The following is a 27,312-nucleotide window of genomic DNA, read 5'->3' as shown; positions in this document are numbered from 1 at the left end:
TCCAGAAAAATCTGTTTGTTTTGCTTCTCAAGTGTGGAAGGACCTTTGTTCTCCCATTCTCCTTTTTTTTTTTTTCTTTCTTTTCTTTTTTGACTGCCAATGAGCCTTCTATTATTTATGCTGAGCAATATTGCCCTTTACTAGAATTTCACACACCAAAGCATCACATGCCAAAGTGGTGTTTGTTTACACTGATGAAATCCCAGGTTTGCACAAATATCTCTGCATGGGAGAATTTCTCCCTTCTCCTGTTTCACAGCTCACACCCATGACGCTACAGCTACAAAGCAGTCAGCATTTCCTTTTTAAAGTCTTTTTTAGGAAGATGTGCAACTCAGCAAAAATATCTGTTCTAGACTGAAACTTGACATATAAATGGTATGCCTAGGAGCATTTTCTCTTTTTTTTTTTCCTTGTAAAAATGTTTCAGTCTGTGTTTGATGAATATACTTATGGCCTTTGTCAACGGAAGCTTTTTGCCACATTCTTGAGCTGTGATTTCACAAACTAGATTCCCCTTCTGCCTGAGAGATATCATTTCAACGTCTTCCCCCTTATTCTCTTCTCTCTGTTTCCTATCCTCACATACTGTGCTTTTCCTTCTCAGTTCTGCAGGGCATAGGACTATGCCTGTCCTATAAAGAGATTATACACAGGAGTTTCTTCATGCCTGTGAAAATRTTCTCATATTATGAGATTTAGGGAAAAAATGCAGATTGCATATGCTCTGTAGAGACTTATTATATCTGAAAGCTGTGAAAAACTTGCATGCCTGAAGGATGCTTCAGCCCAAAGATTCAAGGAGTTTCTTTTCAAYGAGGGCCTTCTGAAAACCATGGGTTCTGGTGATGCTTGGTATAGTCCTTGAGAACAGAGGCACAGCATATCCTGAGCTCCTAGTGTGTCCTTTGCTGTTATCCAGAAAATAAGAAGAAAACAAAAATGGAGAAAGCAAGATGTGGGGAAATATGTGGAAAGAAGGAGTAAATGGCAAATTCAGAGTAGGACCACATGTGAAGAAGAAACAAACAAGTAAGCAGACCCAGGACCCCTGAGCATCCAGGGCTTTGCTGTGAACAGCTGTGAAAATTTAGGGCTTTAGAAACAAGAAATCAATAGCTAGTAAATGCCAATATTGAGTTCATCTRCTCACCTTCAAGTCAGTGAATTCCTGAGTGCATTTTGTGCTGTCTTTGCTACACTATGGCACATCACAACAGGATCAGCAAGGACCATCACCTTTGCGTGGTGATTCCCTGATTCCCTGAGGACTCAGGTATGCATGATTTAGGACAGTGTTTGTGCCAGAAAAGATCTCTGAGGACCTCAGGTTAYACCTTCAACCCTATGTCTGCTGTAATGGGAGAAGTGCAAAAATTAGGCCCCGATTGCATGTACTCATCCCAGGAATCATGTTGCCCAGGGATTATGACCCTTTAGAACATCAACCTGGATGACTGAATTTGTTATCTTTAGCTTTAGTTAAAGAAATAAAGATGTCTTTATTTCTTGTCCTGGATCATGACTGTTGTTTACTTCGATAGCTGCCCTTRCCTCACCTGATGGGGACAACATCAGACCTCCAAAGCTGATTTGTCTTTGAAGTCAGCAGGAGTTTCGCTTAAAGAAGGACAGAGTGTGAATTTGACCTTAATATGGCAGAATTCTGGATGTTCTTCAGATATAATGAAAAGGCTTGTACCTCCGCCTTTGAATGATACAGAACATTTTGTCTCCTACTGTGGAAGACATCAGACTGATCAGGGAAAAACATTCTAACTTTTAGCCTTGCTTTCTCATGACTCACAGTTAGATTGATAAATGCACTGCTGCAAGGTTCTCAGGGCTGAGTAAACCCTAAATGGTAACAACCCCAAATCTTTCTCTTTCTACAAGCCAGGGGTTGGTAGAGTTGATAAGCCTTTATGCTGCATGGTTTGAGTTGAGTTCTAACTATTTGTTTTGGGGAAAAGACTTTCCTTGCACTACCTATTGTATGGCTATTTGTCTCTTCCTCCAAAGCAGCTGCTTATGGCTATAGGGACAAAACTTTTTGTTTGCCAATTCATTTAAGATATTGCATATCTCTCTCATATTCCAGACCAAAACTGTTTCAAGTGCCCCATTCTCACTGCTTTGACAAAATCCATTGTAAAATCTGCTTGTTCCTTAATCTGCCCTGTTTTGTGAATCTGTGCCTTGCAGTAAAGAATGAGAGATCAAGGGAATCCATAGCAAATCTCTGGGTAGGAGTTGACAACTGTCATTATGTTGAAGAATCTAATTTTCTGCCAACTATTTCTGTGGAAGTCACAATTAGATCCTAAGCACAGGTTCTGCGCCTGTTTCTCTAAGTAGCAGTATCTTGTTGAACTCTCTGCTAGGAGTTTTTGCTTCTGATTCTTCCAGGGCCATGCAGTGACTCAGATAGATGCTGTACTGGGAAGCTGTTACTCCTGCTGACAATGAAATGAGCTGGAAACCACAATTAAAGGGCCTGAGCTGGTCTCTCCTGAAATCAACTGAAGAGCTCCCAATAATTTTAAAAAGCATTAGATGGCCCTTGAGGATGGAATTCACTTCTGTGGGCTACCTTAAATGATGTGCCATTTCAGTCATTACTCATGTCCTGTTTTGAAAGCAAAAGTGACATTTAAATGGTTCACAGGCCATAAGCTGGCATCTTTAGGAGGCACCAGTGGCATTGCTGTTGTGCCCAGCCATCATCATCTCTTTTTCGCAACATAAAATTACACATTAAGAGGCAGTCTCAGCCTGATATGATGCTTGACTGAAAGGAGGAACAACAGAGGTTGGTGTGTGTCCGGCAATAAAATTGTATCTGAGCCCTGTGCTCTTAACCAGTCAGGTTCCATAATGTTGCATTAATTGTATTTTAAAGAGGAGCCAGCATAAGAGGTCACAAATTGATTTCTGATAATATCCARCACTGCAACATACTTCTAGTGTCATCTGGTCAAAGCAGGGATCAAAGAGAAATGGGGTCAGAAGTGACTTWTGCTCCATACTTTGTCCTTATGAAACTGATGGAATGGTACTTCCTCTGGCTRCTGTTAACTAAGTTTTTGGTAGGAAATGAATAGGACTGTGAATAAAGAAAAAAGGAAATTCAGCCTCCTGCAGATTGTGTTGACTTCAGCAAAGCTTTTCTTTTGCAAACCCAAGAGCAAAGCCAAACTGCAGAGAGAGAAGAGCAGTGACAAGGAATTATTGAGGGTRGGTTGTGATATGCACCTTCAGCTTGCCGCCAGTGTCACTATAACTATTTGACACAGTTGTATTTTTTTTTCATTCACTCTTGTTCTCTTCCGAACCATGAGGAAAAATGCTCTTTCGACATAGATAAATTTATTCTTGCTTCATTGCATTAAGTGATCAAGATTTATTTTCCAAATCAGAGCCAGATTCATCCAGAGAAGCCAGCATGTCTCCAGCTTGCTACATTTCACAGGCATTCTAACAGCTTCAAGTGGCATTTGATGAAACTTAAATCACACAACAATATCATTCTAAATATTATGTTCTTATTTATTATCAGATTGCAGTCACATCATGGAGCCTCAGCAGCAGATGAAGCTCTTCTGGGTGCTATGCAAGCACACAATCCCTAGCTGCCTTCTTTTTAAGTTAAAAAAAAAAGGAAAAAAAAAAGAAAAAAAAAACAGATTTAAGTAAAGCTCAATTCAGGCAGTGGCAATATAATTCAGGCAGTGGCAATATTCTGACTTTTTCCACCTCTGTACCACTTTTGGCAGGTTATAGGCCAATGCTGTCCTGAATAACCCTCTGTTCTGTTTCTCAGACCGGACCATCCTGGTGGATACGGCCCTTCCGCCTCTGAGGGGTCTCTACATCCTGGGGACCCTTGAATTCCCCAGCAACTCCAGCAATGTCCTGAGCGCCGCATGTATCGTGGTGGTGGGGGGCACATTGAAAGTAGGTAAGTGAGCAGCTCATCAGGATGTCTGGGGCTGGTTTCTGCTCTCGATAAACAAGAAAAAGAGGGAAGAAAAATGTGTTTTGTTAGTACAAACTCGTTGACCATCCTAACTCTCCAAAGCTGTGTGACTGTCTACAGTGCSGACACTGAGAATGTCCGTATTAAGCGCAGTGATTATTCATTGGGGCTAATTACCAGTTCATTTAATAGCAACACATTATAACGCAGTCCTCACCTTACTGAAGTCAATGGCAAAACTCCCCTTGCTTTCATTGTGGATCAGATTTTATTKGGCATATAAAAGCCCTCTCTGCTTCACGTGGGGCTGTTTTATTAGGCTGTAACTCCTCAGGGCAGACTCTCCCTTATTGTGTTCTCAGGCAGTGCCTGGTATCTCTGAGCATTAGTGAGGCACCTGCTAAGCGTCATAGAGGTATTTAAAACCAACACAGATAAAATGACCAAGAATCCCCAGAGTGCCTAGAAATCCTCYTGTGGCCTAAAGCTGGCACAGCTGGATTCAGAGTGTTTGTTCTTCTCATCCCTCTGCACATGCGAGTACCAGGACTTCACAGAGGTGCTACCTTGTAATGRTCCTACCTTTAGGGCTCTCCAAAGTCACTGTGGCCATTTCACATTATTTGCAAAAACAGGATCTTTCCCAACCCCTACCAAAAGTAATTACTTGCATAATTCCCATTAAATACCAAGGTTCCTGCAGCCGGGCATTGCATTCACTTACAGGAATCCTTAGGATGCTGGGATCACTCTGTTGATCACTGCCTGACCTTTCTCAAAATTGGTTTTATGAACTTTAAAACGAGAATTTGTTTGTGTAATCACTTCCTGAGGAAGCCTGCTCCAATATTTGCTTGTTGTTAATCTCAAGGGACTGTTTAGTTAATACAGCACTAGCAAAAAGAGTTATTTCACTGCTCTGTGTGGAGAAAAGAAAAGGTTTGAAAGCCTAATCTAGCAGGTCAATATATATATGCTTAAAAGAAGTCATTTCTTACTTACACAGTCATTTCTTACTTACAGTCTTCTGTAGTTTAAATGTGGTTTCTTATTGGTTTTATGAAAAAGCATGTTTTCATTGCTAAAACACTTAAGAAACATTGAGGCACTTGTTTGCTGCACGAACTCCCCTCCAGCATATCAGTGAGCAGTAATGATATTAAAAGCCAAGCAGGTATTTGCAGCTGTTGAATTTTAGTATGGCTTCTTCTTGAGAAATATTCTTCTGGAGAAATATCCTCCAAGTTTCTCACATCTTATCCTGGCTTCTATGCTTATTTGTAAAACTGGGAGTGAACGCTTCTTTCCCTTCCTCTTTCTTTTCCCATGTGTTTGAGGCCTCAAGGTAACTTCTTGAAGACCATCTGTCCAACCCTGACTGTTCCATGCCTGAAGGAAGGTTTTGAAGCCCATCTGTCCAATTTTACCACACCCTAAAGAAATCCTGACACAAAACAGATAATGAGACAGTTTAGTAAACAAATTTAATAGATGTGGACATCAGGATTCAGCGTTGACTGAGCAGGATCTGAGGTTGAGATCACATGATCCAAATCCCCAGATCCTGCCTGTTGTGTAACTACTCTGGGCCATTTTCAGTGCAGCAAGCCTTGGCCACACATCATTGCTTTTAATTGAGCGGCCTGGGCCAAGCAAAGACTCCCTGGGAGAGCCCAGAACTTTTGTTCCCTGGTTTGCTTAAGCAACTATCAGACTGCCGTGATTAGGTCTTGAAACAAATCTTAAGATATACAAGAGCATCTTAAGATATCTTAAGATATTATAGGAGCATCTGCCTCTTTCGCTGACACAAGGAAATAAAAAAAAGAACAGATGGTTAAAACATAACCATAAACACATAGGGCTCCAGTGACATTAGAAATAGCTAAAGATTATTAGGATACCTCTGATTCTGGATAGTCTACAGTCTAATATATTATTTTCCTTTCAGAACTAGTAAGAATCCCCATACTGAGTTCCTAAAAGATAGATCAGTGTGGTTCATGAGCTGACCATGTATTAATGATGATTACTGCTCAGCCTCATAATGACAGATAGTGCACACATGAATTTTACCACTGGACTACACTCTTCAGTTTCACCAATGCTTTTATGGTGAGATTCCCATCTTTCTCTCTGGGCTCAGAGTCCCATCTTATTTGCAGCCACATAACATTCCTGCTCAACTACACAACTTGTGTGTATGAAAATGGAGTCCTATGGATGWGCTGAGTAGTTTTTCATCCCTTGTAATGGAATAAGTGAGTTTGAAAAGTTTATTGTACCATCTGCATCCCCTTCAATTAATCTCTTGGCCTCCATCTATTTAGTCTTTGTACTTTCCCAGCCACTTGATTTCTTTTAATTGATCATATAATCTAGAGAATGGCTTCATCTCACATGTTTAAGATATTCAAATTAGGTGTTACATCTGGAAACCAGTGTGTGCGATAGATGTTTCAGTCCTCAGCATGTCAGTACATTCAGTGGAGTCAGTATAGTCAGTGGCTAGTGCTGATACCTGCTTTAGAGCCCATTGCTTTCTTGGCTCCACTGACTGCTATTTGTTAGCTTGGACACCCAGGAAACTTGCATGAAGGAAYGTCTGTGTAGGTATGTGATTTTTCCTGGAACAGGCTTCAGTTGCCCAAACATAGTATCATTTTGTCACTTGTATCATTTTGAGGCATTTTGTACCATTGTAGGACACGCTCAGGTGTCCTACTTAGCCTACAGATTCTCCTTAAAAAGGAACTGCTGATCCCCATCTTGTATCTGCCAACCCACATGATAGATCTGCATGTGCCAGGGCACTTGGGTGACATTAGGCATGCATAGTTAGACAYAGGAATCCTATCCCACATCTCACTTCTTATTCCTTGGACATTCATTTCCAGGTACTGTCCAACGCCTCAGTGTTCTGTCTGTCTTATTTATTCCATCTGTTTGGCAGCAATATTTACCAGTCTACCCATTTCCCACTCACATGATGCCTCCTCTGTTTACAGCTACTTCCATCTTTGCACAGTGTAGCATAGATACTTGATGGAACAACTGGGAAAGGAGAAACCAGTGACCATCGGTGACCATCCAGCTATGTACTGACCACGATGAAAAATTCTTCAGGCTCTGTGGTAACAACACGCTGCAGTTTTGAAAATAGGTGGGCAGGAAGAACCCAAGAAGGGTTGGATTAAAGAAACACGAAGCTGATGTTAGACATGGTCACTGCAACATACTTAGCAAAGTCTACTCGCCAATGGAAAGTGGGGGTCTTTTATCTCAGCGATTTCCTTGCTGTTATATATAACAGCTGTTGCACTATGTCTTGTGAAGAAAGGAAAGGCTAAAAGGGAGGAAACACCCACTGTTCTAGGAAAGAATGGAATGAGATTTGATATGGAAAAAGAAGAAAAAAAAACACAACAAAAGCTATTGGGAAGAACATCTGGAAGCAAACTTAAATGTGAAAACAATGGAAAATGCTTTTTAAATCCAAAAGCAAACTAGATCCAGGTTGCAGTCTAGAATAAGGGGCAATACATGTAGAAAAAAATATACTTCTTTCTCTGTTGTTTTGTTTTGTTTTTGTGAAGATGTTGTTACTAAGATGATGGAATTTTATCCTCTCTAGTGGCTTGACTTGATGAAGGATTATGAATCAGCTTAAACCACTGCACTAACAGAACTGCATCAAGGTACCTGGCCCTCACATGTCTTCAGGAAAACTTGTAATCGATGGTAACTTGATCAGCAGTGCAAGTTGTTTATCATCCATAGGAATAGCATATTCTTCTGTCTGCCAGCACTGCACTGGGCATATGTTACGGTACCAGCACTCCTTGGAAGAACATCAGCTTAAGCTGGTTTCAGGCCATTTGACATGAGGTCAAATATTGAACTAATATTGAGGGCACTGAAGACTGAGAAATGTCTTTGCTGAAATCCATCTTCTAGGAAGTTGTGTGCTTCCCACCTATGCGCCAAATTATCTAACTTTGCCTGTGCTTAAGATATGCCTGAGATTTCCAGAGCAGTCAGACTTCTGCTCAGAAGCTGTGCCTAGACTTGCAGATAAGTGCAAATCAGGACAGATGAGCAAACCCTTCAAAATCTGGATAGCATTTCTAAGCATCACCAGATACTTCTGGCAACTTCTGGTCCTACTTACTTTTTTTCTTAGTTTTCTGCTATTGATGATTTGTGATTCATCAGACCACTCAGATCAAATTGATGAGCCTTTAATTAGCAGGACTTGTACAACAAGTGGGGACCATTTCTATGCCTCTCACACATAGGACAGCTGATCTGACAAGTTGATTTACATCTAAGAGYGATTCACATCAAAGTGGTAAAAGTCACCTAAAGTTTTCATATCCAGAGATAGATATTTAAAGCCCAGATACTACAGGTGTGTGCTTCAGAGATTTTATTTGCTGCTTCAGAGCAATTTGGTAGTTTTATTTAAACAACTCATTAAAGGAGCTGTGATTTTGCATGCCAGTTATTTCATATGGTGATGAAAATTTCTCAGCTTCAGTGAATTGTTTGGGTAGCTACTTYGAATTTTGCATTGAGGATGCTGAGGCAGCTTCCATTTCCATATCTTCATTTTCTTAAGCTCTGCTGTGGGACAGTATTTTCAGTAAGCCAAAACAGATGTYTCACACCTTATATAGATTATTCCTTTCAGATCATTTGTCTTATTTTTTTTCCTCCATTTATCCATCCAGATTGAATTTCTTCTTCAAGACCTATCTTTTTGGACTTGAGTAAAAGCCGCAATTTTACTTGATCCTGTGAATCCTTTTCACTGTAATTAAAGTGTGCCCTATTAATGTTGTACCAATACAGTTTGTTAATCAGAAAATTGTGCTACTAAATCAAATACCTTGGAGAAGCCAATTATATCAAACTATAATCTTTATCACCTAAACTTGTAATCTCGTCAAAAGACGATAGCAAGGAAATTTCACAGGACCTATTTTCTATAAAGCCATGTTGATTGGCATTAATTATATCATCTACCTTTAATGATTTATTAATTGTGTTTCAGGTTGGACATTCCATTTTTATTTATTTTTCCCTCGCAATCAATGTCAAGCTGACATGCCTGTAATTAGSTGGGTCTCTTGCTTTTATGTTTGTTTGAAATATTGGCACAATATTAGCTTTTTTCAGTGCTTTACAACATATTCTTAGTGATTCAAAACTTACTGAAAAGTCCACTTTAATAGTTCAAGGAGTTTCTCGGTCAACTTTTCTGTAGTATTTGTATTCAAGTTTTAAGTATATTGATATAAAACTACTGTACTATTATCATGAATAAGAGCTTATTAGAATTATTTTTGTTTTAAACATACATTAAGAATTTTTTTTCTAGACATAAAAATCCCCTATRTTCTTGTATCATATGCTATTTACAGTTTGCAGCCACTGAAGCATTTCTATCTTCCTCCTTTTAAGTATTTCTGTAGATTCTGGCTATTAGCTATTATGAGTAGTTTTATTATAGCTATCTTCTTTCTCATTCTATTCATAATTTGGTTTTGTGTGTGTGTGTAATTTTGTTTTGTTTTTAACAATTGTAACATTCCCTAACCTATTCTCATGCTTTTTAGGGCTTAAAAATCATAGATCTTATCTAAAGGTAGACATATTTCTTTTTAAGAAGTGATAACTTCCAATTCAAGCTTTTAGCATCCAAATTTCCAAGCATTTTTCTGAGTGTTAGGTTTAGAAATCTACTTTAAAACTGGTCTTTAACTGAAAGCTCAGGCTTGGATATATCACCTGGCTATTTTTTACTAACTTACCAGGAAGAAATAGCAAACACATTATGTCTACCAATAAAATAATAATACCAATAATAATTCTTAATGATAATTATTTTCCCACCTTAAAGGGATACCATTAGGATTAAGAAAAACATATTTCCCTGAGCAAGTTTGCAGGTGACACCAAGCTGGGTGGAGTGGCYGACACTCCGGAGGGCTGTGCTGCCATCCAGAGGGACCTGGACAGGCTGGTGAGTTGGGCAGAGAGGAACCTCATGAGGTTCAACAAGGACAAGTGCAGGGTCCTGAACCTGGGGAGGAATAACCCCAGGCACCAGTACAGATTAGGGTTGACCTGCTAGAAAGCAGCTCCGCGGAGAGGGACCTGGAGTCCTGGTTGACACTAAGTTTACCATGAGTCAGCAGTGTGCCCTTGTGGCCAAGAAGGCCAATGGGATCCTGGCCTGCATCAGGAGGAGTGTTGCCAGCAGGTCAAGGGAGGTGATTCTGCCCCTCTCCTCAGCTCTGGTGAGGCCACACCTGGAGTCCTGTGTTCAGTTCTGGGCTCCCCAGTATAGGAGGGACGTGGAGCTTCTTGAGAGGGTCCAGAGAAGAGCAACCAGGATGATTAAGGGAATGGAACATCTCTCGTATGAAGAGAGGCTGAGTGAGCTGGGCCTGTTTTCTCTGGAGAAGAGAAGGCTSAGAGGGGATATGATTAATATGTATAAGTTCAGGAAGGGAGAATGCAGGGAGGAAGGGGACARGCTGTTCTCACTGGTGGCCAGCGATAGGATGAGGGGTAATGGCCACAAGCTGGAGCACAAGAAGTTCCGTCTCCAGGTGAGGAGSAACTTCTTTACTGTGAGGGTGACAGAGCAGTGGAACAGGCTGCCCAGGGAGGTTGTGGAGTCTCCTACTCTGGATGCCACCCTGTGCCACATGCTGTAGGTGTGCCTGCTTGAGCAGGAAGGTTGGACTAGATGATCTGTAGAGGTCCCTTCCAACCTTAAATATTCTGTGATTCTGTGATTTATAAACATCATGTGACATCAATAACAGTAATATCAGTATAAAATTATCCAAAACATTTTGCAGAGCCTTTCTTTGGTCTTCAAGGTAGCTGATATTTTCTTCACAGATGAGGAGTTGGATRTGTTTAGGCTGTGAAGATAAAATGGGGAAAAAGCACTCTGCATGCAAAGCCAGGCAAGATCTTTTTATACAGCTCTTCTGTAGCTCTCTCTGAATACTTGTTAAGCTTTTTCCACTGGTGGTGAAGATGCTTACCACTATTTTTCTCATCTGAAACTAGCATTTGGTTATGGCATGTTTCCTGATGTTCTTTTGTGCAAACTACAGATATGGGATTTTAAGGAAGATTAAGGATGGATTGGATGGAAAACAGTCGATGAAAGGTCTAATACTCTATGTCCCTGCAGAAGCTACCAGATGGAAAGCCACAAGTCTTGCAGTGTTTGTCTTATTCCTATTTAAAAGCTTTACAGAGAATTTAAATATCCACAGATAACTGTCAAGCACTGTTGAGGACCAATATATGTATTATTGATTGCACTTCATTTGAAAATGCTTTGAAAAAGAATCCTCTTTCTTTAGGATATAAAATCACCTCTCTTTTCCAAACTAGTAATTTTTCAATATTAAAAGATCATGACAGGCCAGCTAATTTTGTACAGATATGTATATATTTTTTAGTTCTACATCTGCTGCACTTTTCTGTTGCATAATTGATTTAATCTCTAATTTTAAAGCAACGCTGAACTCTTTTACTGGACTCCGCATACATTTCTCCAGGGCAAAAACTGTCCTACTTTTTCCTCCCTACTATCTATTTAGTGCTGGGCCATTTTCTTCTGAAACTGTAAACTACCCTTGGTGAAATAAATGAAGTCACAGTTGGAATACAGTTTACTGTACCGACTTATCACCACAAGATAAGAGMAAGATTGCACACACCAAAACTTTCTGAAGTTTGGGCTGAGGAAGGAAACAGTAGTTCAGAGATTGGGGAGGTGAAAACAAGCCATCTGATTTTCCACAGATTCATTGTGTGACCTTGGTCAAACTCCTTTAGATTCCTTTTTCTGGGGAGTCTAAATTTGGTTTCATGTCCTCTTAGTTTCTGCACTTTATGAAACATGTGCATTAACATCTCTGTTGTTTTTTTGTTTCCTTTTTTTTTTTTTTTTTGTTTTTTTGTTTGTTTTTTGTTTTCCCTTATGGCAGGTTCTTTTCAGCATCCTCTAGAAAGAAATGTGAAGCTACTGATCCTTCTTCAGGCATCTGAGGAAATTTACTGTGATCGTCTGGAAGGAATAAATATCCACGCAGGAAGTATTGGTATATGAAACAAGAATTCACCTTTTTGTAGGAGAATAATCTTATGCCACATTAATTGCTGTTGAGCAGGTTACTATGTCGTGTAGGAAAACATCTAACAAAGCTGCACATACTTTTTGGGGATGAAGCAATCCAGTACTTTTACTATCTCAATTTTAGCAGGTCAAATCCTGGAGATTTTGTGGAGGTATTTTCAGKAAGAAAATAACAGAAGTGAATAAGAGTTCTCCTGAGTTAACAACTAGATATCAGATCTTGAGGCTCTAATCTGTGAAATCAGAGACAACTTGAAACGACTCAAAAATACGTACATGGGTTTCATTTTGAACTGTCCATGGTTAGGTTCTAGGTTTTAGACTTATAAAAAGTAATTGTCAAAGCAAAGGTATTCAAACTAAAATCATTTTATCAAGTAGGGAGAAATACACACATCCAGAGGGCATTTCATCTCACTTATTTTTGATCGGTATCTCAAGATGAGACCAATTTCCCTCAGAGTTTCTAGCTTAGGACAATGAGCTTAAATTTATACGACTCTTTTTAAATGCCTGATTTAAGTTAAACAACTTATATTCAAAAACAACTGGCTGAATCTGAATACTCAAATTTAAATACTTCCAAATATTTTGACCTATATTGATTAGCAACAGAACTTTTAAATCTCCTCATAGATCATAATCAAAAGGCTAAGTTAATTTTGTGTGATTCATTTTTCATGATTTAAARCATGTTTTAAGCAAACAAGCAACCTGTTTTATTACAAGACTTCATCAATTGGTGGATTCTTATGWAGACACTGTAGAAATTCAAAGTGTTATCAAGAGACATTACCAGAATCTAGACTTGTGGAATATTGGAACAATTCAGAGGAGGAAACTGAAATTACCAGCCTGCTTCTGATAGTGACATTGAGAAATTGTTGCACGTGCTGATCAGGAAATTCTAACAAATAGCTAAATGGGATGCTTTGGGAAGATGAGGAAGAAAGCTGAGAAGGGAAATAGAGTCTCAGTTTTGTTTTTAAATTTTAATTTATTTAATATTACTTTATACTATATATATAGTATAAACTTTATAGTATAACTATAAAGTATAACTATAACTGGCAATTGGGTTTCTTATGATTTCAGGGGCTAGAAAAGCAGATAGATGAGTTGCTGCATTTTAGCATATCGTAAGTGAAATGAGACTTTTCAGCTGTCCATATCATGATCTTAAATGACCACAAACGCAAGATCATTCAACTTATTTTAATCCTCTTTCTTTATGGGATAATCTAACTCAAATTGCCCACACTTGCCACAGAATACAAGGATATGCTTTGATAGATACTGTGCCGAATGGTTGCATTAGAACTAGGAGTCTAGTCTTTTCTTTTTTTTGGAAAAAAAAAGCAAAATTTTTTTTTACCAAGAAAATATTATAAATATTGAACTACTGGCATTTTTCACACACCAGAAGTACAAATATTAGATAAATACATCTTTCATTCTGTTCTATTTTTCTTCTTCTTCCTTTTATTTGTTTTTTATTTTGTTTCTTTGACTTAGGTAGAAAGTTTTCAAAGTTAGGTACCTTTGCTTGAAACTCCCAGATTTGTGTGACTCAATGCCCTTTCTTGACTTTACATATGATGGTCATTCTACTTTATTAGTGACATTTTTTGGATTCACTTTCTATTTTAAATAGAAACTATATGGCATTCTTATATGTTTCATATAGAGACATGATTTAACATACATAAAATTTTGTTTACTTTTAGTTATGAGCTGAGTTCTTTCTCATTTCTAATCTTTGATCTTTATTTATTTATTTTTTTCCAGGAGTGTATGGAAAGGTGCAAATTCATAGCGCTTATCCTGGGAGATCTTGGACACATCTGGGAATTGACGTTGCACCTGGCAATGAAAGGTGGTATTTTGTCCAAAATATGCCTTCAGATGCCAAGTTTGGGATCATGTGCTTATAATTGATATTAATATTGGCATTTTATTTTGTGATGGGCATTTTTTAAACTATTGCTAGGCAGAAAAAAAATGTTACARTATGCAAGAAAATTATGCCATGTTAGTCCTAAAGATAAAGAAGTTAACATTTTCTGCCTTCATCCTATTCTTCCTTCCTTYCATTTCTATCCTTTCTTCCCTTCCCTTCTTCCCTCTCCCTCTCCTTTTCACTTTTAAATGAAAAAAAATGCATTCCAGCATGGCTAGTATTTTGGTGGTTAGGATATTAATTTTGAGACCTGTGTTCAAATGTCATCTCTGAATTAAGCAGAACTGAGATGAACAACACTTCAACAAGTGGCTTGTGGAGTGAACATCTTAATCTCTTCTTTTAAAGTCTACTTCATATATATAATGCTTAAATATTAATTAATTATTATAAATCAATCAATTATTATATTAATGTTTTTATATATAATGCTTATATAAAAATGTGTATATATATATATATATATATGTATGTATGTAGTATTAATTAAGTAGTAGTTATCTCAAAGAAAGTAAGGCTATATGTATAACCCGAAGGGTAAGATATTTGCCTTGGATATGAAGATGTCAAGGTAAACACACATTTTCATTTATTARGTGATAAATAAAAGAAATATCATTTTTAAGCTGTAAAAATAACTTAAAATATTACCTTCCTCTTCCCTATTGTTGCCCCTGTGTAAACTGCTACATCCCCTGCAGTGATACCATGACATGAACATGAATCAGCAACTTCAATCTAGGCTCAGCCTGAAGAGCTTCTTAAGGCTRGTTAAGTGGAGTTGTCACAGCTGCTTGTTAAATAAGTGTGTTTCTATGAGTTGATGTTCAAGCTTTTGATCTGATTTGGAGAAGATGTCTTCATGCAGATCCCTCCTGAAAATGGCCACTGTTAGCAGGTTTTGGTACCTGTGTTTCTAGATCTTTCATTCTTTATACTGTTTTATATGAAATTTTCTTTGGGATTTGCTGAAATTCTGCCAAATATGTCATTTTTAGTAAAAAGACATGTGTTCAAAGAAAAAAAAATCYAGATATGCCTAACCAAAACCCATCAGAAGATTTCCCTTGTAGGCAGAGGTGAAATGTTAGGATTTAAGTGATGGGGAAATGGGAAATGGAGGCACAAAGACCCCACAGGTAGGATTCATTTGTTGATAGCTCTTACAGAGCTGAATTTCCAATGTAAATAAGTTGTTTAGGATTCCTGTGTAGTCCCGGAAGAGACAGATACCTTCAAACTATAATTCAGTTGATGCAACATCAGCAGGACCCCCTGGAAATTACTCTATTTCACTTGATTAGGATGGGAATCTATGACAAGTAGACTGTTGACTGAAGCATGCCAGCTAAATGCTTGAATGAAATGTATCCAGGCTACTGTTGGCCTGCTGCCCAGATATTTTATATGGAATATCATAAAGTGTTAAGATACAAGTATTTGGAGTGCATTCATCTGCGTTAAGTAGTGGAACAACAATTGTTTCCACTGTTAATTAAAAAAAAAAAAAARRAAAAAAAAAAAGAAATTCTTTCCAGACCTACTAATAACCAGATGAGAGTTAATGTGGCTAGATACAGAAATTGGGCAAATCAGCACTAGAATATGAAAGCTAAAGGAAATGTCTTTTTTTTTTTTTTAATTGATTGAAATTGTTGTATCTTTCTAAATGTCATGAATTGCGTTTCAGTTTTATAACATGAATCAGCAAGTGAGTCAGAGAAGGAGTGGTGCTTTCAAAAAGAATTGCTTCTTTACATAAAAGAACAGACTGTGAGCATCTAAATTAGTATTTCAGCAGATCGGGTCATTGACTTAGATGGTGTCTCATACAAATCGTGCCTTCTTTTGCCTACGATTCTGTCTTAGGAGATTTTGAATTTCAGGAGCCCTGGGAAGCAAATTTGATGTGTTTGCAAGAAGTGAATTATTATTGGATTGTATACCTGGGCCTGCACTTAAGGTTTAGCTCCTTATGTGACTGCATGTGAAGTTTCAAAGTCCCAAACATGTGCCACAAGCTGACTCATTCTCTGAATTTGTTCAATGATCTACCCTCTACTGACAGAATCATGATATATAGCAGAAGCTTAACCGTGAAGTGCACATGTGAACAGACACCTATATTTGCTGTGAAGTCCAGAGATGACTTTTACTTTCCAGAAATTAAATCAATTGTCTAAAGGAAGGGTATTGGTTCAGTTTTATAGATATAGGTGTCTAATGTGGAGTGAATTGGAGCGTCTGAATCATTCATCACACACTGGCAAATATGATATAACATCTACAAAAATGTTAGGTTTTTAGAGCAATAGTTGGAAGCCAAATAGGATGTTTCTAGCTCCTAAAATGCCATGATATGTCCTTGTTGGACAAATTGTTTGATTCACAGTGAATTTCATCCTGTCTATTTTAGACATCTGTTTTTGGTTGCAGTAAACACTAAAGGATTTTTCCTAGAGGATACCCTGAAGCTTCTTTTTAGATCTGCCTTGGCAAGAGTATAATTTTCTTTTTAGGAAACCTATGAGCATAATTCTCTCATAATGTAATGCCATCACATTTAATATCTGGGCTTTGCAGGATTTTGCTGAAGGATGAAGTAGACTGGAATCATGGTGGGCATATTGTGATCAGCTCCTCCTCTTATGAAGCCCATCAAGCTGAAGTAGTTACACTTAAAGAAGTAAATGGCCATAGCATTAGGATTCATGAACGCCTTCTCCACAGGCATATTGGTAAGAAATGTCTTGCCATCTGAGAACATTTTCTTCTGAGCTCTTTATTCTGTATTGCTTTGCATTGACTTTTGATTTGGTTGCTTTGCATTGACTAATCTTGGGGTATCTCTTTTCTTTCTCTGTAATTTTTTTCTTGTTTTGATACTGCAATTTTGTTGTTCAAAATTTCACAAATAGGGGATTCCAACATTAATTTCTAGGAATAAAATTAATTTCCTAGCTTTTCATATGTATAATTACAACTGACTAACATAGAAAGCAATTGAAATTTTAACATTAATTCTAAATGTAGACTTTCAGGACAATTTCTGTAGTGTGCCAAAAAGGATGACAATTTTACAAAACTTGTTTTGAATCTAAGAAAAAGAAATTTCATGAAACTTCAGAGGAAAAATTGTGACCAACTCTATAGCTCGAAATTGATATATTTGTAATATAATGCGTACTTGAAAATAAAAAATATATATATAATGTACCTGGAGAGGTGCCTCTGTCTCTTAATCTACTATACTTTATTTCCTATRCAGATTACATGTGATCTGTATTTAAGTGTAAGAAGAGATGCACTATTGGTAATTTATTTAATTTTATTATTTTATATAAGAGAAATCTATTACCATTTCTGTACCAAGAAAAATAATTATCTGTGATTCAAATTCCAAGTTTCTAAAAGTGGTAGGATTTTTCTTATTYRTGATTTTTTTTCCCTCAACTTTTGTTCAAACTAGTAGCCGCAAAAGTTAGTGTAACAAGTGAATTTGAGTGTTTTCCATGCTTATCTATGCTACTAAACTAAACCTCTCTTGGAACGCAGACCTGTTCTTCAATCATTCATAGTGTTAAATTGGCACCAGCCCTCCTCGCACAGTTTTGGTATGACAGCTACCATTTTTTTCCAAATAATGTAGCTCAAGGGATACCATAGGCTAGGCCTCATTTCCAGTAGTTAGGGCAGATCCTTCTCTCCCTCTCTCTTTTTTTTTTTTTGTGGGGAAGGGATTGAGGAAAACTGCCAATTGACCTTGGATTCAGAACACTTCTACCTCTTTTTTTAATGGCAATATAGATGTAGTTAGTGTGTCCTGGGATTAACTGCTTACATACATACTACAGCAGTTGTAAGGCATAGCTGAGAAGAAAAGATGACTGATGGAAGAAATAAGAACTGCCTAAATATTTGGATTCAGAATAATACATATTGCTCACTTGTATTTCATCTCATCCTAAAGTAGATGTTTAAAATAGATGATGATCTGCACTTGAGAATTGCTTATTGCTCTCCATTATACATACAAAAACAGTTTGAATAACTAGATCAGATCTGTTCATGTTCAAAGTTATTAGAGATAAATTCTAAGCTGCATGGATGCTGCATTGATTCTTGCAAAAGTTTCATTTACAAAGATTTTGTTTAAAAAAAGACCTGWAAGCAAATCTCTATAGAAAATTGTTTTTCAGCACTGCCATTAACTTGGTTATAACAAAAAACTCATGGAGATCAGCTCTGTAATATGTACCAAAGCTTGGACATATAGCTTATGAAAATGAAATGTGAATCTATTCATTGGTTTGGCATCTGCACACTGTAGGGGATAGATTTAGCACCTTTTTTTTGTGAAGAACAAAATATGTTGGTAAAATCTAAGCTCCTGGTGAATATTTGATGGACAGGTGGCCTTTATGTTTTTGTGTTGATGCATGTAGACTATGCTGGAGGAAAACATACCTGAATGTCAGTGCGGATTCTGCAGAGACGTTATGCATCAGCTGTCAGGCGTGATGTCCCCAGAAGCACTGGTTTATAGATATGATAGACATTTATCACTTTTTCTCTCTTGAAACTCCCCAGGGTGTTCCCATGACATGGAAGACGGTAGACAAATTCCTTTGGCTGCAGAGGTTGGCCTCCTAACACGCAATGTGCAGATCAAGTCTGATGTGGCTTGTGCTGGGAGGATTCTGGTGGGACATTTTAGAGATTCCAGTGGAACAGAGTTTGAAGGTATTTGAGACTTAACTGTCCTTACAGAGCCAGTCCACTTCTGCCCAGAACAGGACTCTACCAAAAGCAGATGTATCCATCTGTATGTGCTATATGATGCTAAACAAACTACAGCTGTGCTGCATGTATGAAGTACTCAAAATGTTACAGAAATAACATTGGAATATATTCATGAATTGTTGTCTTTTTTTTCCCCATAACTTTAGATTTCTTTATGAAAATAAGTGRCCATAAATGGTAAAGCACTGATAAAGACTTTCTGCTGTTATGTGTTTGTCTTGCATCTAAATGGKTGTCACTTGATGAGCTCTCAGGTAATACTGTGAGCTTCCATCTCATTCAGGTTGCATCTTCCATCTCATTGCAGGTATCCTCCAACTCTTAAATGTTGAATTTTTGAACTTTGGGCCCCCTCAGCTCTCTGCCGTCGAATTCAGGAATGTAACCCAAGGATCACTGATGGTTTCATCAAGTATTCATGGTAGCTGTGGAGGTGGCATTAAAGCAGTCATGAGCAATGGGATCTTGTTGCATGAGAACATGGTGTTCAACACATTTGGACCTGGCATTGATCTGGAAGGGCAAAATCATTCTCTCMTCAGAAACCTTGTCATTCTGAGCAGGCAGCCAGAAGGGTTATTAAACTGGGTTTCTGGCATCAAAGTCAACCTTGTCATTGGTGTCTCTCTTCATGGCAATGTTGTGGCAGGATCTGATCGCATTGCCTTTCATATCAAGGGTCAAGAGTGCTTGCTTGATGGAGATTATTACAGTGAAAATGTGGCCCATTCAAGTCTCCATGGTGTTCATCTATTCAGGGAAGATGGATTTCAGACCTGCACTAAAATCACAGGATTCCTGTCGTACAAGAATTATTAYTATGGTATCATGTTCCATCTTGGAAGCAGTGTCATCATGGACAATGTGGTGCTGGTGGACAACAGTGTTGGTCTCTTGCCAGCAGTGTACTGTCTATATGCTGAGCAGTGCCACACAGGGAAAAGATACATAGAACTTAGAAACTCTGTCATTGTTGCAACAAGCTCAACATTTGACTGCATCAAGGACAGGATCAAACCTCTCTCTGCTGACCCAACTTCTGGGGACCGACCACCATCCTACCCCCGCAGGGGCCGTGTTGGGATACTGTGGCCTACATTTACCACCACATTCAGCCAAAGACCAGATAGCCCATGGCACAAAACTGGGCATTGTCTGAAGGTATTGGGACTCATGAAGTTAAAAGGTTGGTCTTTCATTTCCATCAGCATGGTAAAGGAAGGGAGTAATAAGTTCTATATCCTGAGTCTTTCATTACGGTTCAATTTACAATTCCCAGAATAATAATGTTTGAATAATACTAGACATAAATAGATGGTTATCATGGTAGGATCTAAATACCTCATAGTTTTTCATGTCCTTATAACTCACTGCAGCCCACTGTTGTGAGAAACTGCATTATCTCCTTTCTTCTGAAGAATAAAGGAGGCAGAGATGACAAACGGACTCGTTCAGGGCAGGATGGAAAACTTGTTCAAAGCATGGATTTGAGTTTAGACCTCCTAACTCTGAAAAAAAAAACATCTTTTCCCCTTATTCTGTTTATTTGCAGGTTAGGATGAACATTTTCTCAATGTAGGTTTGCACATCCTTTAAAATTCCTTTAAAAGGAAGAGCAAAATAAATAATTATAGTACGCTTGGAAGGTGGCATGGTAGAAGATGATATCTGAACTGGAACTGGGAACCTCTAGGGACAATGAGGAAAGAAGAAGCTGATTGCTGCTGTCTAGCTGTTGGATCACAGCTTGTTCCAGTGAAGACAGTGGCCTCACTTTAAACAAACATACAAATAAATAAATAAAGTACCTGTATAATGCTGAGAAATAGTAATGTTCAGATAATCTAGTATGGCATCTTCATTGAGTTGATACAACTCTCTAGTTGAAGARCGAGAAGCTGAGGGAGGAGGAGGAGGTAATTCATTAACCTTCTCCCCTCTGACATACAGGAGAATCCAAGCTCTATCCTGAGGTTTATACTGAGGTTTAGGGTTGAAGTGGCTTCAGTGGTTCACACCGTTCTGAAAGAAACTTCTTTTTTGTTTAACATGATGTGCATTTATGTCTGCAGAACATGGCACCTGTCAGCCTCATCTCCGCTCAGGCTATGCTTTAAGGTCTGAATTTGTTCGGTGCCTCCATTTGCTCAGTCATTCGTGCATTCATATTTAAATAGTATCCCTGCCTTTCAAGTACTGGTATTTCTCTTTAGCAATATTGTAATGCATGAACTTTATGTTTTAGCTTTGTTATCAAAGCACTGAAGCCTGTAAACAATAAATCTGTACAGAATCCCTTGGGGTTGGTAGCTTTAATTCCTTGATCTGAAAGAGTTTGGAATTTCCTACACAGCACACCTGATATATTCTCAGGATTCATGCTATGAAGAGTTGTTCCAGTTCCTCTCCATACTATGCAGCACAAAGTACAAACATAGAGCTCTCAAAACAGGGACTGTTTGCCACAGTTTGCACATCGCCCAGATCTGAACTCCCTGCCAAAGATGTTCTAAAATAGTTTATTTAAAAACAGTAATTCTCTCTGTTCCTGCTCTAAGTGTCGATGTATAAATAGGTCCCTCGTTTATATAATTTGTTAGTTAATGTACCCTTGAGTCCATTACATAGAGTGATTGCAACAATCACTCTGATGCAATATGAGAGGTATTGTGATTATTCAACATGCTGAGCAATGTTTTAAAATCTATGCATCCTACTCAAACCCAGCAAGAGCACCAGGAAATACTTTTCATACATACCCATTCCTCTAAACAAACCTAAATTTTGAAATATGGTTCCTCACAGACATTAATAACTCTGCTGATCTTCAAGATAATCTAGGAATGAAGGGAATTCAAAGAGTCTGTCCAGAGAAACCAGTTTCTGGAATGGATTGAATTAGGATGACAATCCAAAACATAATACAGTAAAAGAGCACAGACGAGTCAACAGAGATGATGCATAAGGCAATATATATACATGAAATACAGAAGTAGTGAATTTAATACTAACAGACCTCCCAAAAATAAATAAAATCTTTTACAAAGTCCTAGTCTGAAATTCAGATGATTCAGTTATAGAAGCCAGTCTATTAGATACAAACATTTCTTAAATTTCAGAGACAAAGTCCCAAGGAGAAAATAGTCTTGTTACATATATATATATATATATATATATATATATATATATAGGAACTGTGCAGGCAGTTCTTAGTCAAGTATGTGTCATTGAACACACCTCATCTTTTATTAACATATGACAGGTGGATATACCATCAATGTCAGCTTGTCTTTAAGCTGGTTCTGATTGATTCCAATGAAAATCCATTAGTTCCTCTTGCTTATGTTTCCTTCTCACCAATTAACATATCCTTTGATTGTATTTCCTATGGGCATGATTTGGTTTATGCCAACCTAAGATATAACTTCTTCTGTAAAACATTCCAAAGAAAACTGAAAGTCTATGACCAATGCAATAAGTCTGAYTAAAAATGATTTATATGTATATATGATAGCAATTTAATATAGATAGAGAAGACAAAGACATAGAACAGAGCCTTTCTCACTGCGGTTCTTTCCTTGTTTGTTATTCTTTAACCATTAACAGAAGTCACCTTTACGGGTTTTATAAAGAGCTGCTATAGTGAAGATAGAGACGTCTGCATCATGTCCAGCACTGACCAGCTAGACATCATGCCTCTTATCACAGCAGAGAGATCAAGGATGTTACAAGTCAATGAGAAGGACAAGTTCTACTTTCATCAGCCACCAGCAAGGTAATATAACCCATTTTTAAGTTTTTTTTTTAATAATTATTTATGCTAATAAATAAATGCTTCAGTTTTGGGAGATGTTTTGGTTTAAATCATGTTGCTGTCTTTACAGTTAGATAGAAAGTGTAAGTGATTATTTAGCCTGGACATCTAGCTACACGGCAGTCCCATCTTTCTGTCTGTTTCTGCTCTTGTATGGCTCCTGTCTGACAAAAAAGAACAAACCAAAACCTCAATCAAGCAAACAAGCAAAAAGCCTGAATATAAGGGAAAATAAATAAATAAAACCCAACACCTCAAACTTCTGTTCATTTAGAGCAATATTGAAAGAGTTGATATTCAAAAATTTAGTCAAGGGGTATCTCTGYGCCAATCATCTTGGAGTTATCCTTTTACTAACATTTGTATAGCAAAATAAGATTCACATATCCCCTTTCTTAACACTTTGTCCTGAGCATTTCTGGCTTCTCAGCCTCAGGCTTCACACAAATGTCAGGATCTCCAGCAGAAAACCCTGAGTTAGTGCCCTCTTGGTCTGGGAAGCAGAGCTTAATTTTTGCCTATGAGATCACATCAGGAATGTTGATTGGTACCAGGCAGGCTGTGAGATGTCAAATGAGTGCCAGGATTGCTCATGCCTGGGCTGCATGTGGAAGAACTTGGAGCAGGATGGATGGGAGCTTCATCTGCAGCCTTCACTCAGCGCTGGTTGCAGCACTTCAGACATTGGAAACCACATGCCAATTTATTTATTACAACTGGTGAGCACAATATAGAAGCAATGTCAGGAAAGCCTTGAAGTAGCAAATACATCTAGCATAGACTCCACTTGCCAGTCAAAAATAATTGGAGGTGTCCCACTCTGCTATGTTTGAAGCCCCTCCAGCTTTCTGCCAGAACTTTTATTTTATTCTATATTTTTACTTTTTTGCTCTGGGCATTAGTTTGCGTGTAGATTTCTGAGACCTGTCCAGCTTGTCAGCTCCCATTATGTTACACTCTTGTATCCATCCCATGATATTAGGCTATTAGTGAGCTGCTGAATGTATAGTCCACTGCAAGAGCTGGTGATTTTCAACCACAATGAATGCACGCGGATTACTGAATTCATTCTYGGTAGTGCACTAGACCTCTGAGGGACATTTTAATGCTTCTCATGCATTATCTGCATGTATTTATCTAACTCTCCTTTTCACTGCTGTGGTTGATCCCTGCTGTGGCCTCATTGCTCTGCTTTAGCATCCCRAAGGAATATCTTGATGAATATCTCCTGTCAAGAAGAAGGTGGGGATTTCTTTTGCGCAGGAGGTGAAAGAGAAACATCAGGGAATATGGCAGGAGCTTGAAGCATTTTGCTTGTCCCTTTGGTAGACCTAACCAACAGAAATGATGAGTCTCTTTTGATATCCTCAGGAATTGAACTAACTCTTAGACTTACAAGAACTATCTTGACTGTCCACCTCTTCTGAGTTGTTGCTGACTGAATGCACTTGCCTACTTATTTCTCTGACATTACCAGAGATCTCTGCCTATATCAGTTGAACTCACTGAAAATATCAATTAAGGTTTTGTTCCAACTTGAGTTTAAGGAATTCTAATTTCCATCATGACTTAGAGAGTATCCATGAAGGAAATTGAACATGTTCGCATGGACTGTGCTGGAATACAGATTATTATATTACATTTTGTAATAGGAAGTCAGACTTGTAGTTTAATATGGAAATATCAATTAATAGATTTTTKGAAATCCTGCTTGAACTAATAGTATAGCATTTTTTAACTTGTTACTCTTACTTTAGAAGTATGTTTTATTTCTAATCTTAGAAGCTGAACTTGCCAAGAGAAATAAAAAAAAAAGAAATAGCTAATCATTAGTTGAGAGTCTACCATTAGTAGGTGGACTAATCACTTATTATCAGATCTTTGTGACTGGGTGATGAAATCCTGTCTCAAGCATAGCTTTCAGGCAAGATATATCTGCACTTGCCTTTAAGATAAAAAACAATTTATCACTCAGTATGTGTGAAGAGCAACAACTGGACAATCRTAGTGCCCTATTAGCACTGACTACTGCAGCAGAGACATTCCTGGACACATAGCATTTCTGCTATGCCCAGTAACTACACAGCTTGATTTACTGCAGGTCAAGAATTAATGGCACATGGATACTGATGATTACCTCACCAAAATTCCTTGTATAAGGAAATCCACAAGTAAACTAGAAATATTTAAAATACAACTGTACAGCTGGCTCTAAGGGCCATGCTAATAAATAYCAAAACCTTGTTTGTATATGTAAAAGTGCTTGCTGCTAGTGTAAATAACTTCTAAGCAACAACACAGCAATTTCATTTGCTGTCTTTCTCAAAATGAGGATACTTTTCCTGCTTCCCAGTGTACATCCTTCTGAGGACATCACAGTCCCTGAGAAGAGATGCAAAAGTTCAAGAAAGGCCCTTTTCAAGGATTTGGATGGAGGTATCCTGGACCTAGAGCCACCTGCTTCCGTTTTCCCAAAGTCAGAATTTGAATGGACACAGTTTTACGCACAAACTGGTAAGTTCCTGTGCTGTCTAGAGTACTTGCAAAGGTATTTGCGATACCCCTGACCAACAAGACTTGGGTGCAAGCCCAGGCTTTGGCTGAGAGCAAGGCTGAATTTGGGATAGTTCTTATCCTAGATAGTATGAGGCTTTTCCAGAACAGAGGTAGCAAGGTGCATTGTAGAAGTATGTTTCCAAAAGTGCCCTTTTTTTTTCTTTTTTTTTTCTTTTTTTTTCTCTTTTTTTCTTTTTTTTCTTTTTTTTTCTTTTTTCTTTTTTTCTTTTTTTCTTTTTTTTTCTTTTTTTTTCTTTTTGCATAATCATGTCATCTGTTGGTCCTTATCCCTCCTATGGTTTCATTTATTTGTTTTAAAACCAGATCAGAACTTATCTGCCCTTTGCAAAGTCTTTCTGAGAGCCCCAAGTTTCTTTTTTTTTCTTTTTGCATAATCATGTCATCTGTTGGTCCTTATCCCTCCTATGGTTTCATTTATTTGTTTTAAAACCAGATCAGAACTTATCTGCCCTTTGCAAAGTCTTTCTGAGAGCCCCAAGTAAGACATATCATGTTAACTTCTAGGAAAGGGTGAAATAATAACAATCATTGGCCTGGTAAGGATTTTTATTTGTATCCCACTGAGGAGATAATCAAGCTGAATCCCCACTCCAGAAGTCTGAAGAACTCTTTCCCTGTTTTAAAAAGACCCATTTGGCTCCATAAGCACTTTCTGAAAGTTCACACAGCAAGGCTCCGTTCTCCTCCTGATTACAACTCTGCTCTGTGATTCCAAATAAACTCTTTAATTACAATTAGCGTTTCCTGCGCCCGCTGCTGACGGTGGCCATTTTACCGAAAAAGCGCATCATTTGTGACTCCAGCAGTATGGGAGACTGATGGAAGGGGCTGTAATTAACCCCGCTTCCCATCCTGCTCTAAAACTGATTAAATGCAAGAACTTTAATCTTTAAACAAAATGTCTAATRTATACCCAGGAAAGGCTTTTCCTCTAAGGATCCCTCTCTAACTGGCTGCTTAGAGGGCTGATTAATATGTTGTCTAGGCACAAACACACTACATTTTACTCAACCTTTTCCACCCTGGTTATAAATTGCATACCAGTGCTGATATCCTGGTAGTGTTACCACTTAGTACTTGCACATTGCTGCATGAATACTTGTGCACAAGGAACCTGGACTTTATTTTGGTTCATATATTTTTTTTTTTTTTGCATGCCCTGGCACCTGCTCATAATGAATGCCAGGAATCCCCACCATCTAAACTGCACTGACAGTACAACCTGCACTCCACAGGGTTTATCTTCTTGTGTAACAGAGGTAACAGCATATGGTAAATGCTGCCTGCCTCCAAGGCTATAACAAAATTGCAGTGTTTTCTTCTTACTGCCCAAATATGAATGGGGATTTTTTTTCTTCCTCTCTTCCCATTTCTGCATTTCTTTCCTACATATTTTTCATCTTGATCTGCAGTTCTATTTAGCTTAAAGTTGGCATTTGAAAAGGCACAGCTTGATACTAACAGAAATTCCTGGTTGTCTCCTTCTCTTCCCTCCCCCTGCTCCTTCACTCTCCTGAATGTTGTAACACTGGATATTATGCACAGTAAAATGCAGGTACCTGTACTGGAGAATGAAGGAAAAAGAAAAAGAAACGACATTTCTTGTTTGCACAGGACTTCTGTGGTACCAGATTCTCTCTTGGTGTAGCATTACTTCCAGGTGATGCCAATAAGCAGAATTTGGCCCTTGGAAATTTATCTTCCAGAGTTTAGGAACTTGTACATCCCCCAACTCAGTAGCTCTTCTTTGCTCATCCTCATAATTGCTGGTCCTTAGTCGTTGCTAGATCTCTACTTTCCACAAGGAAAATTAAAGGGAAAACACTCCCTAGCAGCTCATCCTGGCTGCTCTCTCCAGACACATGGAGGAGAAGAAGGTKCTCAGGAGTAGCCAGCATGGATTCACCAAGGGGAAATCCTGCTTGACTAACCTGATCACCTTCTAYGAAGGAATATCTAGCTGKATAGATGAGRGCAGAGCGGTRGATGTGGTCTATCTGGATTTG

At 38.2% G+C, this 27,312-nt stretch overlaps 1 protein-coding gene across 1 annotated transcript in view; it reads left to right on the top strand.

Moving 5' to 3' along the window:
- Positions 1–27,312, top strand: part of PKHD1 (PKHD1, fibrocystin/polyductin) — a 234,406-nt gene that overhangs the window by 138,904 nt on the left and 68,190 nt on the right. Inside the window, exons 51-58 of the mRNA XM_026040938.1 lie at positions 3,824–3,961; positions 12,004–12,117; positions 13,941–14,028; positions 16,696–16,850; positions 18,703–18,855; positions 19,223–20,101; positions 22,522–22,690; positions 25,083–25,243. Of these exons, the coding sequence (XP_025896723.1) occupies positions 3,824–3,961; positions 12,004–12,117; positions 13,941–14,028; positions 16,696–16,850; positions 18,703–18,855; positions 19,223–20,101; positions 22,522–22,690; positions 25,083–25,243 (1,857 nt within the window). The remainder of the gene's footprint in view (positions 1–3,823; positions 3,962–12,003; positions 12,118–13,940; positions 14,029–16,695; positions 16,851–18,702; positions 18,856–19,222; positions 20,102–22,521; positions 22,691–25,082; positions 25,244–27,312) is intronic.

Source organism: Nothoprocta perdicaria, unplaced genomic scaffold, assembly GCF_003342845.1.
Source record: "Nothoprocta perdicaria isolate Ctin4 unplaced genomic scaffold, notPer1 scaffold_101, whole genome shotgun sequence".
NCBI lineage: Eukaryota > Metazoa > Chordata > Aves > Tinamiformes > Tinamidae > Nothoprocta > Nothoprocta perdicaria.
This window is presented reverse-complemented; position numbering and strand designations above follow the sequence as displayed.